Below are 16,830 nucleotides of genomic sequence, written 5' to 3'. Positions count from 1 at the left end.
ATAGGAGCGGCCATCTGAGAATGCTCTTTTGGGGGCCATTCTTTGGTCCGGCTTTCTTGGAAAAGATTTTGGTTCATGGTTGCAGAAAAAACTCAAAGCAACACCAGGACTCTATAAAATGAACATTTTTAAAGCATCAGCACAGGAATCGGTGCTATCTGGGGGCTAAGAGAACAAGCCGTGCATCAGGCGGTCTTGCGCCCGCCATGAATTAGCTAAGTCGCTCTGCGTCACGCTCAGTGTCTCGCCTGCAAACGGGGCCATTAATACCAGCTGACTCTACCGGGCTGTCATGCCCCCTGTATCAACAAAAATAATGTGGTGTGTGTGTGGGGGGGGGGGGGGAGTTTGGAATTACAAAAAATTCAAAAGCATGTCAGAAATGGTAAGAGGGTTTAAATAGCAAACACGCTGCATGACTCCTGCAGTGGAACCGAGCGCTGATGCCAAAGGCCCTGTGGTCAAAAGCATTGCTATTTAATGCAGCAAAGTGAAATTGCCAGGATTGGGGGTGAGGGACAGGAGACCAACATCCATCCCCTCTGAGATCACTGTACACACAGAGAGACAGAGTCAGAGACAGAGACAGAGAAAGACAGAGACAGAGAGACAGCGAGACAGAGAGCAATCGGCAGAGGGGGCTAGTGAGTTGGAAGTGTGCTTGAAAAAGAAGCAGCTTTCATCAGAAAAAGTAACAGGCAGCAGGTTGGAGTCTGTCCCTCCTCCCTGCCTCTTCCCCTCCCTGTTCTGCTGGTGCACAGAGAGGGAGAGGGAGAGAGAGAGAGAGAGAGAGAGAGAGAAAGAGAGAGATGCCAAACTTTCCTCCCATGTCTCCTGCATAGAAAGAGGTACCTTTCTGCTTTCTCATCCTGACTTAGCTGAGCTTCAGGTCAGTACAGGACGCATGATTTCTGTTTGCATGTCCAAATGTCATTGATTTGTAATGTCATTAAATCTAAGGCGGTGAGAAGTGCTTCTCACTCACTCCTCCTGGCTGTTTGGCAGCAATGACAAGGATGGTGTGATGCTTCAAAAGATGCTAAGCAGAGTGGAGCGTCTCAGGTCACTTATGCCGGTTTGTAAAAAGTCTTTCTCAGATCCTGGAAGTACGGAGTACAGAAACGGCATGCTTGAGATGCTCAGCATCATTTCCGTAAGAAGGGGAGGTTAAAAAACGGAAAGCAGGAGGTTGCATGCCTTGGTCCCATTTTGCTAGCTGGTTCTCCTCTTTGGAGACTTGTTGTGACATAGCTTTGAAAGAACTTTTGTGTCTGGAATGCCGGGTGAAAGATAAAAGAAGTCCGAGTGACTTCAATAGAGCTGTACTTCTGGGAAAGAAAAGCAGAGGCTAAGTAATTTTACGAAAGCCAGCCTCAGCCTCCATCTTCAATGTAGGGTGAATAATTACAATGGGATAATGTATGTGAAGTGATTTCTTGCCAATGGGTAATGTTGTCTGTCCCCTGGTGCTTTTTTTTTAGTTTTTTGAGAGAGAGAGAGATTGCAGGTTTAACGGGGAAGAAAACTGTTCAATTCAGGTACGTGACAGAACAGAGATTTTGGAAGGCTTTTTCAACTGTTTCCTGCAAGAATGTGCAACCACAGTAAAATCCTTTGCTCCATAGAATGGAGTCTAAAAAATCCCCAGGACAGTCAGGTGATGTTGCTTTCTGTAACTAGACATGGACTGGCTTTTGCATGATGTTTGTACGGCTTTTTGCATGATGTTTATATGAGATACAAAATCTCAAGTTGGTCCATCTTGGTAGGTTAACGTGTATTTACACATCTGTGCTTTGTAGGAAAGGTAATATACAAAGGGTCAAATGAGGGTTTTATGTCTGTCTAACATTTTTAACCCACCCTGTTGGTTGTGCTGACTTACATGGAGTAATCTGCTTTGAGTCTTGGCGAGAAACACAGACTAAATGATGTATTAAAATAATGTTGCCCCTCACTTCCTCCTAGGAGCTGGGGATAGTACATATGGTTCTCCTCTCTTCCATTTTATTCTCACAACAACCCTGACAGGTAGGACAGGCTGAGAAACAGAGAAAGAAATTTGACCAAGAACATCCAGTGATCTTTATGAGTGAGTGGGGATCTGAACCCAGATCTCTGCAGTTTCACATGTTAAACCTGACACCACTTGGGGTCTTAGTGCTGAGTGGCAAAACTAGGGACTATGGTAAGGTTGTCCCACTTTTGGAGGGACATCTGGGGGCACCTGGCAAATTGTATTCATGTTGAAATTAAATATATATATATATATTACAACATTATTTTTGCGTTCTATGCGTTCTATTAAAAAAATTGTTGCTCCATATAGACCAAATTTTAATCAAGAACCCCCACCCCCCACCCCGGTCAATGGTGTCCCGCTTTACCAATGTTAAAATCTGGTTACCTTAGACTAGGATCTGGGAAGTCCCTGGTTCAAGCCTCACTTTGGTTGTGAGCTCACTATGCAGAGTCTCTCTTAGAATCATAGAATCATAAATTCTCAAGGGAACCTTCAGGGTCATCTAGTCCAACCCACTGCAGAATGCAGGAAATCCGCAACTACCTGCTCACCCACAGTGACCCCAATATCTCAGCTCTGCATCTGTTGTACAGGGAATAATGAGAATCGCCTACCTTACAGATTGCGATAAGGATTTCCACAAGGTAACATAAGCAAGGAACGATTGAGAATGGGGAAACCACAGCAGATAGTGAAGGGGTCCACAAAGAGCTCTCTAAATTGGAAAGCAACAACATGGAACATGTTCAGTGTGGATAAATGCAAAATGATGCACAATGGAGCAAAAAAATATATATCCTAAATTTAAATCTATGTGGATGGGTTTGGGGCATTGTAGTAAACAGCTAGTAAAAAGACAAACTTCCCGCTGGGGTTATTAGGGAAAGGATTAAAAATAAAAACATCTGACACCCTTACAATGTGGCTTCTTTGGAATGCTATGCGCAGTTCTGCTTCCTGCATCTCAAAGAGGATAGGGCAATGCTGGGGAAAGGGCAGAATTAGGCAAGCACCGGGATTAAGAAGGTGGAGCACCTGAAGGTTAGAGCATCTGTAGCTTCTCAGTTTAGAAAACCAAAACTAAGGTCCGGGGGAGGGGGGAGGGGCAGGCAGGATAGAGGGTTATAAAATTATGTGTGGGGTACTGGGATGGAGAGAGAGTTCCCGTAATACTACCAGGAAGACTACAGGCATTGTTCAATGAAGAGCTGGCTATCCTAGGTGACTAGATTAGGGCCCCTTCCACACAGCAGCAGAAAATGTTGCTCCTGGTGTGGGGCAAGTGAGGTGGAGATGCCCCTGGACTAGGCCAGCCAGGTCCCTCAGATTGGGAAACTCCTGAGGTTCTGAGCATGGAGCCTGGGGACCTCAGTGGTAAGGTGACCAGATTGTCCCACTTTTGGAGGGGCATCTGGGGGTAGCTGGCAAATTGTACTTATGTTGAAATTTAAAAAATATCACAATACTATTTTTGTGTTCTATGAAACTTTTTGTTGCTCCATGTAGACCAAATTTTTAATCAAGAACCCCCCCGGTTAATGGTGTCCCGATTTACGAATGTTAAAATCTGGTCACCTTACTCAGTGGGGTACAATGGCATAGAGTCCACCCTCCAAAGGATCAACTTTCTCCAGGGCAACTGATCTCTGTAGTCTGGAGATGAGCTGTAATTCATGGGGATCCTGAGGTCCCACCCGAAAGTTGCCAACCCTATCTGGGATGCAGGGCTGGTTTATCCATGCAGCGCATGTAGCATGTGCTACAGGCCCCATGCTTAAAGGGGCCCCACGTGGTGCCTTCCCTCCATGGATCAGGGTCCTCTCCCCCCCCCCCCCCATGTCCTCTTTATGGACACCCAGAGTGATAGCTCTTTCTGCTGTGGGAAGCCGCTCTGCCCTCGCTGCTCCTGTCACAATCATATTCTGCTAGGGCCACAAATCCTTACATTGGCTACGGGCCTCGCAAATCCTTAAACCTCACCTGATGGGATGGCACCTGCACACTCTGCTCCTGTGCCACTAGCTGCAGCCTCTCCCTGGTCCCTTTCCCTTTGTCACATCAGCATGGAAGAACCAACATGATTTTGGCCTAGCAGTTCCCCTTTTAAAAACTGAGCCTTGTTTTTTTTTTTTTAAACCCTTAAATGGCTGAAAAAGGGAAAGAATGGAGCACAAAGGGGTTGGAGGTTGGGGGCTTGTTTGTTTCAAAGCTGGTTTAAAGCAGAAAGCCTCAGGAGCCACACACTTAGTGCACAAAATGAGCCCATTTTCACATGGGAGTAAAAGGGGGGGAAACGGCCATAGTTAGGAATAAAAGGCGGGATAAAATTTCTGTGCCGAAGTGACCTTTATGAACCACTGGCCTGATCCAGCAGGACACCTCTTATGCTTTGAACACTGATAAATACATGCTACGTATTTTACTACTCCTGAAACTCAAATACTTTGGCCACCTCATGAGAAGGAAGGACTCCCTGGAGAAGAGCCTAATGCTGGGAGCGATCGAGGGCAAAAGAAGAAGGGGACGACAGAGAATGAGGTGGCTGGATGGAGTCACTGAAGCAGTCGGTGCAAACTTAAATGGACTCCGGGGAATGGTAGAGGACAGGAAGGCCTGGAGGATCATTGTCCATGGGGTCGAGATGGGTCGGACACGACTTCGCACATAACAGCAACAATTACTACTCCGTCAGACTTAACTGCTGGCACATTTTGATTATGCTCCCTCTCTCTTTTCCATTCACTAATATTAGTGCTTCCTCCTCCTGTTATTTCAGCCTTGGTGTTCTTTGGTTTTCCTGCCCCACATGCATAGAATCTGCCATGAGGAGCATCAAAAAATAGCAGAAGTAACTTCCCTTCTCAGTGCTGGCTTCTCCAAGCATTTTCAAAGCAACAGTTGGCAACCCTAATTGTAGACCCGTGGGCAGCATGGTGCCTTCTGATGGGTCTCTCAGGAACGGTTTGCTTTTTCTCCAAACAAAGCATCTTTCTTCACTAGGGTTGCCATTAGGAAGACCTTCAGAACAACTCTGCATTTCCCGTCACTTTCATTCCACACCTCTGTTGGGCTTTATTTGCCATTCTGTGTTGCTTTTCATCCTTTCAGCACTCGGCTTGCTTTCTAGTCACTGTTTCTCTGCAATTTCTGAGGCTGCTTTTGTCATGCTTTTACCCCCTGCTTCATTCTCAAGACTAAAGTGATTATGAACCAGGCTTTCTCAACCAGAGCCTCAGGAAACCCTGGGGTTTCTTGACGGTCCCGGAAGCCCTGGAGTATAATGCTCGTTCCACCCTCCAAAGCAGCCGTTTTCTCCAGGGGAACTGGTAAATGTGGAGATGAGCCATAATTCCAGGGGATCCCCCAGTCCCAGCTGGCTCAAGAAAACCTTACAGGGCTGCTTTGCCAAGGAGCGGAGCATTTTAAAATGGGAAACATCTCATGTGTCTGTAACGCACACACTGGCTCTTGTTTCTGTCAGGTTGTCCTGAAAATGTAAGGTCTAACAATCTGGAACGTTCATTTATGCGCATGCAGAGTGGTATCCATCCCATGGTTCTGCCTTCCAACCCAGACACTTGCTCCCTCTTCAGTCCACTACCCTTAATGTATCTGAAGGGAAGGGAAGTCACGTGCCACAGCGATTGTTCTTTGAACAGGTAGGCTCTCACTGGGCCTCTGTAAACTGCAAATTACTATTCCCAGTCTTCCCTGCTGGGCTTGGCAGGAACTGTACTTTTTGCAGCCTCTCAAACTGAATCGGAAGGGCAAGAAAATTACAATCATCGTCCACCCCCAGAAATCAATGGAGTTCCAACTGGGAACTGCTGCTCGTGATGAGAGGACGAATGCTCTTAGCTGTGTGGAGGCAAATACAGTTGACGTACCGGGTATTTTAAACGGCAAATGAATCTTCCCTGGAGACATTGCTCCGGTGGCCTGTCTTAAGGCAGGACCTGTAGCCCTCCCAGAATTACCATTGATCTCTAGACTAAAAATTAGTCCCCCTGGAGGAAATGGCAGCTTTGAAGGTAGGGCTCCAAGCAGGGTGGGGATTCCTAGAGTGTCACTGACAAACGGATCTCACTTCTGGGAAGTGACCATGATCCACAGGGTTGGTCAGGTTCCTTCTGGCCACCAGCAAAGGATGGGGGGGGGGGGGGTAGAGCTGCCAGATCCAGGCTGGGAAACTTCTGGAGATTTGGACTGGCTATCCTGGGGAGGACAGGAACTTTAGTGGGTTACAATGCCATAGGGCCCACCTTCTAATGTAAGGATTCCTGAAATGGTTTGTATGCTCCTTCTCCTGGGGTGGTAGAAAAATCCAGTTCCCATGAGCCAGAGGTTGGCTATCCTTTTTGGCAGTCTTAGAGCAATTTGGAAAGGTGTCACACCTGCAACTGCTCTAAGCAGAATTCCAAATCTCACAGCAGAATCTGTCTGCTCTGAGCCCGGCATCATGATCATCATGCGTCTTTCCCGTATTGCCAGTCTTTAGGGCAAAGCTGTTTACCAAAATCTCTCCTGTTTTAACTCTCCGTTTTAAATCTGTTTTCTCAGGCATATGTGGAGCAATTCATGCCCTTGAATATTAAAGGCTGCCCATCAAGACTCATCACAGAAATTTTTGCAAGGCTGAAGTGGAACACCAAAATTACGAAGAGGCTTCCAATGTGGCACGTATGAAAACGGAAAGGCACCAGAAAAAGTGTGCGTTAAATTGGCAAGAGCCTCAGGGAGGAAAACAAATTGCCCTTGAAAGATACACCATCTCAAGATGGTCCATGATGATGCATTGCCGTTGGAACGATAGACTCCCCTTCACAAACTGACCTAGGCCGAAACAACTTCCCTTGTTATATTGGCCTTCTAGCTCTGATCAAATGAAAGAAATGGATTTGTTCACCTGTGCAGGGAAGCCAGGATCTGAAAGGCACGATTCTGTGGCCATGACTCCAGAGTAGTATCCAGAAGGCTCGTCCTACTGCAATTACTGCCATTTGTATTTACTATCAATCCCTGTTGTCTTTGACTCATGGAAACCCCTGGCCATTGGGACAATGGGCCATTCAATGGCAGCACCTATGAAGTTGTGCTTTGGAATAACTCCAATTCCAGTAACCAGTTTACAGGCGTGCAGCTGATCCAGTCTTTCAAGCCCCTTCTGATCCCCTGCTACACCTTAGTGGTGCTGGTGGGGATCTTTGGCAACTATCTCCTTCTTTATGTCATCTGCAAGACCAAGAAAATGCACAACGTTACCAACTTCTTCATTGGCAACCTGGCCTTCTCAGACATGCTGATGTGTACCACCTGTGTCCCTTTTACTCTGGCATATGCCTTCAACCCCCAGGGTTGGATCTTCGGGAAGTTCCTGTGCTATTTTGTATTCCTGATGCAGCCCATGACAGTGTACGTGTCTGTCTTCACTCTTACGGCTATCGCGGTGGACAGGTAACTGCTGAATGTCTCCCCCTTGACTGACCCAGCCTTAAAGCCTTCACTTACCTCTTTCACCAAGGGAAGACATTTGGGGTATCCTATGATGTGGCCTTTCTGGGGGATTGTAAGGAAGCAGATGTAAGAATAAATAAGAATAAAGAATAAAACTTGGTTGATCTTAAAGGTGCCATCGCATTCAAACTTTGTTGAAGGCTACTTTGTTGAAGTAGCACATTGAAGGCTACTCCAGACTGACACGACTGTCCACCTGAATCTATGAAAAGGCCTGTCTCTAATGCTTGACCATCTTGTCTCACCAAGTGAGGACACACAGAGCCAAGCTTCTTTAACATCAACACTGGATGAGTCAGTGGACTGTCAGGAAGCATCAAATAAAAGAGCTGGCAACTGGATTCTTGGCCATTGCGTGGAAACATCCCACATAATGGCCGGAGAGATGGCTGGCGAGTCTGGGTGCCAGGCCCCGCTCCCTGCACTGCCTCCACTTTTGCCTCCTCTACCTGTACGTGCTCTCCTGAGGGCAGGGGCAGGCTTGGAGGGCAGGCAGCAGTGGTGTGGTGGAGCTCAGTTCTGGGGCTTGCCAGCCACCCCCACTTGCCGTTCCAGGCTGCCTGTACTCTCCTGAGGGCAGGGCTGGCATCGGAAGACAAGTGTCAGCAGCAGCTGGCAAGGTCCAGGCCCAGGCCCTGTTCGTCGCTGCTGCTGATTGTCCTCCAAGGCTGCCTGCACTCTATAACGGTACAGGCAGTCTTGGAGGACAGGCAGTAGCAGCATGGTGAACGGGGCTTGGCTCTAAGCCTTTCCAGCTGCCCATTGTTCTTCGAGGCTGCCCATGTTCTCCTGTGGGCGGGGGTGGTCTCAGAGAATGAGCAGTGACAGTGGCTGGCTGGCAAGGCTCAGAGCTGAACCCAATTCGCCGCTGCTGCTTGCTCTTCGAGGCTGCCCGCACTCTCCATCTACTGGCATGGTCCTTGCGGGCAGGACTATGGACATCATGTCCATAGTAACATCCGTTTGAGGGGCTGCACCAGTAGATGTTTCCACATCAAAAAGAAACAGGCAAAGATGTCCAAATATGCCTATGCTAATACCTTGAGGCCTCTAGTGGTTGCTTGGAGGACCTGCAGTTTATTTAGTAGGCTGCTTGATCTTTGTCAGATCTCTGAGACTAAGCAGTCTGGTTAGTATTTGGGTGAGAGAGCGCCAACGAATGAAGTTCAGGGTTGCTAAACCGAAGCAGGCTATGGCAAACTGCCTCTGAACACCTCTTGCCTCGAAAACCCTAAGGGGTTGCCATAAGTCCGTGGTCACACACGAGCTTTCTACAAATGTTGAGAGGAAACGCGAAGCATTGTGTGACTATTTTTAACCCCTGAAAAATGAAATCTCCTCCCCCCGCCAGAAAAACACTCTTGGAAATTTCCCATACATGGTTCCACAAAAATGTTAGAAACCTAACTTTGGGTTAGAATCTGAACTTTGAAGCACGGTGACTACAGGGGATCCTCCTCATAGAGAACAGAACCTATGGTCAATTGACATTCTAAGAAAGAGCTAGAGAGTTCAAGAAATACTGAATAGATTTGATTGCAGTTGTATAAAACCTTTTTCGTTCATCCTTCTCTTCGGTTGATGAACCCCCCGGAGACTGGCAACCAATGCATGTGTAACCCATGTCATTTTTGTTTTAATAAATTCCATCAGTTTAGGATTTAGGCCTAGGAAGCCAAAGGTTACTGAGCATGAGCAGTAAGTAAGTTGCTCATATATTAGTGCAAAAGCCCCACCCCTCAGTCAGTCTGGCACTGCAGCAGGAGAGAGAAGGCCCAGAGCTTGACTGAGGGAACTGCTAATTCTTTTGCAGGTACTTGGTGGGCATAATGGCCAGGGGGGAAGGTTGCACCTTATAATTTCTTTTCAATTGTGTACTGTTTGGAAGTAAGGCTTTTCCCCTCTGAGGCAGTCTGGCCCTGCAGCAGGAGAGAGAAGGCCCAGAGCTTGACTGAGGGAACTGCTAATTCTTTTGCAGGCCAAGCCAGGGAGTGAGTCCCTGAGCAGCAGCAGCAGCAGCAAGTCAACTCCTGAAGTGGAAGATCAGAAGCAGCAGCCAGGCACTTCTATAATTTAAAGTTGGACTTTCTCCTTCCAGTGTGTTAGGATTGATTCTGTGCTGAGTGCCCTTTTTGAAGGACACTGAAGATTTTGTTCCCATTAATGTTGCTATGCTCATAGCCATTATGATTTTGTTATATATCTAGTTTTACAGTTCTGAGGTTGATAAATATTGTTATAGTTAAATTTATCCAATGCCTGAAATGGTTTCTTTTCTTTTGAAGTAATTTCTCATTTTGTCAGGCCATAAAGGTGCTGTCTTTTATTGAATTGAACCTTCCCCATTACAAAGGGTTACACATGCACCCTTGCGCTCCTGTAGAACTCCATTCTGGCCTTCAAATCCATGCACGGAGATCCATTGACTACTATTGCTGTAAATAATAACAAGAAGTTAAGTGGACCACACCAGGCAAGAAGAAAGGGAACGCAGTAGAGGGATGTCACACTCACCCCTGTCCTTTCCTTCCCAGATATTACACCACTGTTCACCCTCTCAAGAAGCGCATCTCGTTCAGGACCTGTGTGTACATCATAGGGGGGATCTGGCTGCTTTCCTGTGCGTTGGTGGCCCCGGCTATCGTCCACACCTACCATGTGGAGTTCCAGAAGGAAGGCTTTGCCATCTGCGAGGAATTCTGGATGGAAGAAGAGAAGGAGCGCCTGGCGTACGCCTACAGCGCCTTGATCATCACTTACATCCTGCCCCTCTCCGCTGTCTCCCTCTCATACTTCTGCATCACCGTCAAGCTAAAGAACCGCGTGGTGCCTGGCCACCCAACACAGAGCCAGAGCGAGTTTGATCGTGTGCGGAAGAGGAAGATCTTCCGCCTCCTCGTGCTGGTGGTGGCCGCCTTTGCCATCTGCTGGCTCCCCATCCATGTCTTCAACATCATCCGCGAGATAGACATCAACCTGATCAACAAGGATTACTTCCTTCTGATCCAGCTGCTCTGCCACTGGTTTGCTATGAGCTCCTCCTGCTGTAACCCTTTCCTCTACGCCTGGCTGCACGATCGCTTCCGGAGTGAGCTGAAAGAGATGTTCACCTTCAAACGGAAGATCATCCCAACCAATAATTGTGTCGCTGTTAGCGTGATGCTCTGAGAGCGCAAATCTATGCTCCACTTTGCTGCTTGCATTGCAATGAGCAGGAAACTGGCTCTCCTCCGTTATCTCATCTTCACTTGTAGATGCCTCCATCTCTGTGGAATCTTTGATGAAAGCTGGCATGGTGAGGTGGTTAACATGTTGGACTAGTATCTTGGAAAGTCAGGTTCAAATCTACACTGTGCTGTGAAACTTACTGGCATCCTTCGTAGTGATGCTTTCTCTCAGCCAGTCCTTTCATGGTTGTTGTGGGGGTAAAGACTGATTTCAGATGGTAATGATGTTCTTATTTGTTGCTGCAAATGAAGAAGCAGTTGATAGAGCATCTAGCCAGGTGGATTTCTCATATACTTTTTTCTGTTCCACAGGGACTTTACAACAACACAGTGCTTATGGAGGGGGTTCATTGGCAATTAACATTAATTATTAATTAATGCTGGGAGCGATTGAGGGCAAAAGAAGAAGGGGATGACAGAGAATGAGGTGGCTGGATGGAGTCACTGAAGCAGTAGGTGCAAATTTAAATGGACTCCAGGGAATGGTAGAGGACAGGAAGGCCTGGAGGATAATTGTCCATGGGGTCACGATGGGTTGGACACGACTTCGCACCTAACAACAACAGCAACATAGTGTTATAGTGCTTACCGTACACTATAGCACTGTAACATAATGCTATAGTGCACTGTAACACTATAGTGATATGTTAATTGCCAATGAACCCCCTCTGTAAATTACTAGGTTGATGTTCAGGCTAAAGGACTATGACTCTCAAAACCACTAAAGGTAGGGATGGGTATGAAAGAGTGCTTGGTCCAAAGCTCCTCAGTGAGATTCCATAGGAGACGGCAGATTTGAAGCTGGGTCTCCCAGATGCTAAAGTGACACTTTAACCATCACACTACATGGACTAAATCACTTTTATTAGTTTTGAGTAGTATTGTGATGGACCTTTTAAATATTCTTTAGACCATGGAGAAATTCCCCATCTTAACTGTGAAAATGATGCTTCAGGTGTCTTCTGTAACTGAATCTCATGAATGCTACTTGGTGGCCATTTAACTACTCTGACGGTTATTGTGTGTTCTCCTTTACCTTCCAACCCACTCACTTAAGCTCAAACTCAGTGTGCATATATTAAATCATGACTCAGTTTGCATATAATAAATGCCTAAATAGAAGCCAATGAATAGAAGTTATTTTTTTCCTTTTGTAACAGCCACTGTACTGCTATGCCAAAGCAACAAACAGGGTTACTGAGGCACATCCATAAATATTTCAGAAACAATGAGTTGACTTTGTTCACAGAAGTATGATTGAAGTCAAGATCAGAATCGACAGATATGAACTTCATTGGCTTAGACTGAGCAAGATTGACTGTCCCTGTATCATTCATGTGTAAGTCGTGTCAATTCACAAAGGGCTGTTTTTATGACAAAATTCATGAGAAGCTGTTTGTCAGAATGGCACAGAAGGGACAAGGACCAAATGTCAAAGTATCTCTCTAAACTTGCTCCTCCATGCGGCAATCCAAAAATAGCTAAAGATGTCCTGAAGATGGCAGTGTGGCTTACCATGCTTGCACCCTTCCATGCTCTGTAATTGTAACTCCATTAGTTTTCACAAGGCTGAGTGCGATTTAGTTTTCCAATGAATAATTATTCAATTGGTGGGCCACAGCCCAGAACAGGGCTACAGTTAACCTGCAAGGGTCCCCTTGGGAAACCATTTCTCCATAGGGATCTGGTCCTTTTCCCACCTCCATTGAACAAATTAATAATTTGGGCAGAATCAGGGACTTCAAACAGGCAAATTTATATGCAATCAGTGGCAAATCTAGACACAGTGGAGAAGACTCATGGTCTCAACATCCCATATTGGGGTTTATATTGTTTTGAATACAGTGATCAACACAGCTACTTAGAAGATTAAGAATCTGACCCTGAAAGACAGGTGAAGCAACCATTTCCTCCTGTACTATTTCCCCGCCAGGGAACATCAAGAAGGGCTGCTGTAAATCAGAACAGACATCCCTGGACTGGATAGAGAAGAGCTGGAGTTTCATATCCTGCTTTTTACTACCCAAAGGAGTCTCAAAGTAGCTTGCAATCACCTTCCCTTCCGGTCCCCACAACAGACACCCAGTGTGGTAGGTGAGGCTGAGAGAGCTCTGAGAGAACTGTGACTGGTCCAAGATGACCAGGCATGCGGAGGAGTGGGGAACCAAATCTGGTTCTCCAGATTACAAGCCCACTGCTCTTAACCACTACACCAATGCATGTTTTTTAGGTGCCCAAGTATGTGATATCATGTGTTATAAACTGAATTTTGAGGGAAGCACTCCATCTGTTGCTTTAGCTTTTCATATGGCTGACTTATAATTTACTCTTTCTTTGGTAGTTTGAAGCAATAATTGTATGGGCTATGTTGAGCAGTGGGGTAGAAAGTGTTAAAGCCACTCTAAATGAACCCATACAAGTGACCCAGCTCTCAGCCTTCCACACTTTGTTCCGGCACGTTTAGTTTAAACCTCACATCTCAGCTCCTACACACAGCACAGTTCCTGTGAAAAATGTTTGGTGTCATCCTTAAAAGATTCTCTCAACACATCCTAATATCCTGATGGTGACAACCGCAGGCCAGATCTCACCCAAAAAATCATTCCACTCTCCTTGAAGGTCCAGCAGGCATCATTAGGCTTTGATTCTCACATCCTGCAAATGGGCTCGATTTTCTCCCCCTTTGGAATGCCATTACTGCTCATTTGGAACTGCAACGAGATTACAGAGACTGAGGCTGGCACTTTCTCATCACAACATACACTCCGCCGCTTTTGATTTGCTTTGGCAAAACATGATTATAGAGCCCTGGAAAATTCTGTGGCATAATTTGCAAACATCACAGACAAAAAGACATCAAAGCGCCATTTATTTATTTACTTATTTAGGATTTTCGCCGTCCCTTATGGGCAAGTGCTAAAACAGGCCAAATTAAAGCCGGAAGCCAAAGGGTCTTTCACAAAGGGGTTATTGTGTAGCCAGCCCATAGACCGAAAGGAACGTGACTATTTTAACTACTGCGCAGGATTACAAAGGCATCTTGTTAAGGGTTTCAGATAGAACCCAAGAACTGGAAAAGATTGCACAGGGCACTGCATCCGAAAGCTGGAGGAGCCCTCCGAGCTGTTTTGCTTCTGTTCGTATGCTCCAATTGTCCACATTTACCAGAGACGTTCCTTATTTTCTGACTCTGATCTCTAGTTCAGGGGTAGTCAACCTGTGGTCCTCCAGATGTCCATGGACTACAATTCCCATGAGCCCCTGCCAGTGATTGTAGTCCATGGACATCTGGAGGACCACAGGTTGACTACCCCTGCTCTAGTTAACAAATCAGTGCTTCGTACTTGGGAGGGGTTCAAATGACATCTAGGTCAGTTTTAAGAGCTGCCCTTCAAGGTTGCTTCCTTGGTGTCTAAAGAGAAGGCTACAAGTTCACAAGAAGCAGCAGTCAGCCCACTGCTAGAGATGGAGATCTACCACAGCCACATCCTACCCCTTGCTGCCAATCAACTTGCCAGTGAGGGGTGCTGAAGGTGGAGATCCCCCATAGCCAGCTCCCAGCCCCATTATCAATCAGCTTGCCGGGGGGGGCTTACAAGGAGCAGATGGAAGGCCCAGGCTACATTGCCAGTTTTGTAAAAATTGAATTTTAGGCTGCGTTCATGTTTTAAACCATTATCCTTATTGAATATGACATAAAAATCTGTGTGATAGCCTGGGAGAGTAAGCGGGGAAATTTTGTTTTGAGACAGTGTTGCTGTATTTGTTAAAATCGGCTTCTTTTCTACTTGGACAGTTATTCTTTTTCTTGATATAATCATTCCATTTTCTTTGAGTACCTGTTAAAGCGCTTTTACTTATATTCACAGCTAACAAACAGGAAGAACACCAGCTTGGTGTAGTGGTTAGGAGTACAGACTTCTAATCTGGCGAGCTGGATTTGATTCCCTGTTCCTCCACATGTAGGCAGCTGGGAGACCTTGGGCCAGTCACAATCCTGATAGAGCTGTTCAGACTGAGCAGTAATATCAGGGCTCTCTCAACCTCACCAAGCTCACAGGGTGTCCATTGCGGGGAGAGGAAAGGGAAGGCAACTGTAAGCCGTAAACTCTCCTTCTGGTAGAGAAAAGCAGCATATAAGAATCAACTCTTCTTCTCTCAGCCTCACCTACCTCATAGGATGTCTGTTGTAAAGAGAGGAAAGGGAAGGGGATTGTAAGCCACTTTGAGACTCCTTCTGGTATATAAGAACCAACTCTTCTTTTTCTTCTTCTTCTTCTTCTACAGCTGACAGGATGCTCTCTTTTCTTCTCAATTGCTTACATTGTAATGTCAACATAGATTCAATCTTATATGTTCTTACAGAACTTTGTTCATAAGACTCTTTTACCTGTGACAGTAACACGAGTACATAGAAGCAGAGGCATTCACTGACTGAGATTCTGTTAACTGACTCTAACTGACAAAACACAACCGTTAAAATTCTCCCAGCATGCATTGCTCCTCCCTCCAATATGTAGAGTGCCTATATGCAAGGATGCAAAAACAAACAAACAACCCACCACCCAGCCCATGATGTCAGTTCCTTTGTGTACTGGAAGTGACATCATCCCATCAGCAACACTGTGGCAATGCTCAGGTATTCAGGCGAAAACTCTATGGCAGAAGCCACTTTCACGTTACAAAGTCCTGGGTGTTCACTGACAGAAGACACAAAGACTTCATCAGACATCAATGAGAGTTTTGTGACTCCCATGTTCACCTGTGTCCTTTCATGCCTGCGAATGCAGCGTGGGGGCAGAAGTGGCTTCAGTCTGTACCTCCATTGCCTTTTTTCACATCATAAACCAAAATATATAATATATATAATCTTCAAGCCACCCTGAGGAGTTGCTTCCAGCGACGTTGCAGCCATACAATTGATGTGGTTTTACAAAGGGAGGAAACAGGTGCAACTGCTTCATATTGCCCCCCCCCCAAAGGACATCATAACCTGTGATGTGAAGTGATGACAGCAGGGGTGTTCATACTGCTCCTCTGCAGGAAATAGCGGGCTAAAAATATCACTCAGCCTATTAATCATAGCCGTGTGTCCAGCTTGGGCTCCTCCTTTTTCTTTAATTGCTATGTGTATCTTTTGTGATATCAGACCTCTGTAACGCATTATGTTCTGTGGCCTGGCCAAAGCGGCCCGTTCTTGGAAACAAATCTTCATTCCAGAAAAAAACATAATCAATGCTTTCAAAAGAAGCTGCTGGGTGGTGGTTAATGGTTTAAAGAGATGCCTGGGATCAAGTGGTGATACTGGACTGGATGAGATGAGCTTGAAGCATAAGAGTGCATTAAAAAACAACAACGACACCAGCCATTACCTGCTAACTACACTGGCCCAACTAATTGCTTTGTTTTGCAATGCTAAATACACCCTTATGCAAGCAAGTGGAGCGAACCTCTTGATTAGTCAGCTACACAGATGAGATGGTCTTGGCTGTTGCATGAACAAATAATGGCTGGGAATCATACACAAAGAGTTTTCCTTTGAGCAGACCCTAGGGTTGCTAACCTCCCGGTGGGGTGTGGAAATCTTCCAGAATTATACCTGATCTCCAGATTACAGAGATCAATCCCTCTGCTTTGGAGGGTGGTTTATATGGCACTATATTCTGTTGCGGTCCCTTTCCTCTCCAAATCCCACCCTCCCCAGGATTCACCCCCACATTTCCCCAGTGCTGGCAACACTATGGCGCTCTCGGTAGGATGTGCAGTCACATCAGCCTGGTGACATATGACTGGAAGCCGTGAGTTATGATTGGAAGATTGGTGAGATATGATTGGAAGATTGGAACCCGCGAAACAAACTGGTTCTGAAGCTGGCTTCTCAGTGAGGTTGTATGCTGGAGTAGGGAAAGAGTGTCTGACTACGATCATGGAGACCCAGGTTTGAATTCCCACTCTGCCATGAAAGCTTGGTGGGTCACTTTGGGCCATTAGCACAACTCTCCATCTAACCTACCGCACAGGGTTGTTGTGAGGATTAAATGGAGGGGAGGAGAGCAATATATACCA

The 16,830-nt window shown here is 46.1% G+C and overlaps 1 protein-coding gene and 1 long non-coding RNA gene across 2 annotated transcripts; one reads left to right on the top strand and one right to left on the bottom strand.

The window, feature by feature from the left end:
* The first annotated feature begins 793 nt into the window (after positions 1–793).
* LOC143821891 (prolactin-releasing peptide receptor-like) lies at positions 794–10,705 on the top strand. Its single transcript, XM_077306381.1, has 3 exons — positions 794–889; positions 6,584–7,477; positions 10,072–10,705. Exons 2-3 carry the CDS (start codon positions 7,059–7,061, stop codon positions 10,703–10,705), a joined length of 1,053 nt encoding a protein of 350 aa, XP_077162496.1. The 5' UTR covers positions 794–889; positions 6,584–7,058.
* Positions 10,706–10,883: 178 nt separating this feature from the next.
* On the bottom strand, positions 10,884–15,204 carry LOC143821892 (uncharacterized). The gene is made up of 3 exons (XR_013225952.1): positions 15,155–15,204; positions 13,356–13,475; positions 10,884–11,004 (listed from the first exon to the last, which is right to left on the bottom strand). It is a non-coding gene; the product is annotated as an uncharacterized LOC143821892 (long non-coding RNA).
* Between the last annotated feature and the right edge of the window lie 1,626 nt (positions 15,205–16,830).

Source organism: Paroedura picta, chromosome 12 (assembly GCF_049243985.1).
Source record: "Paroedura picta isolate Pp20150507F chromosome 12, Ppicta_v3.0, whole genome shotgun sequence".
NCBI classification, from domain to species: Eukaryota; Metazoa; Chordata; class Lepidosauria; order Squamata; family Gekkonidae; genus Paroedura; species Paroedura picta.
Note: the sequence above shows the minus strand (reverse complement) of the source record. Positions and strands in the feature narration are given on the sequence as shown.

Coding starts and splice junctions, on each gene's coding strand:
- LOC143821891 (XM_077306381.1), top strand. CDS start 7,059: ATGGAAACCCCTGGCCATTGGGACAATGGGCCATTCAATGGCAGCACC. Junction 7,478..10,071: donor ACGGCTATCGCGGTGGACAG/GTAACTGCTGAA, acceptor TTTCCTTCCCAG/ATATTACACCACTGTTCACC.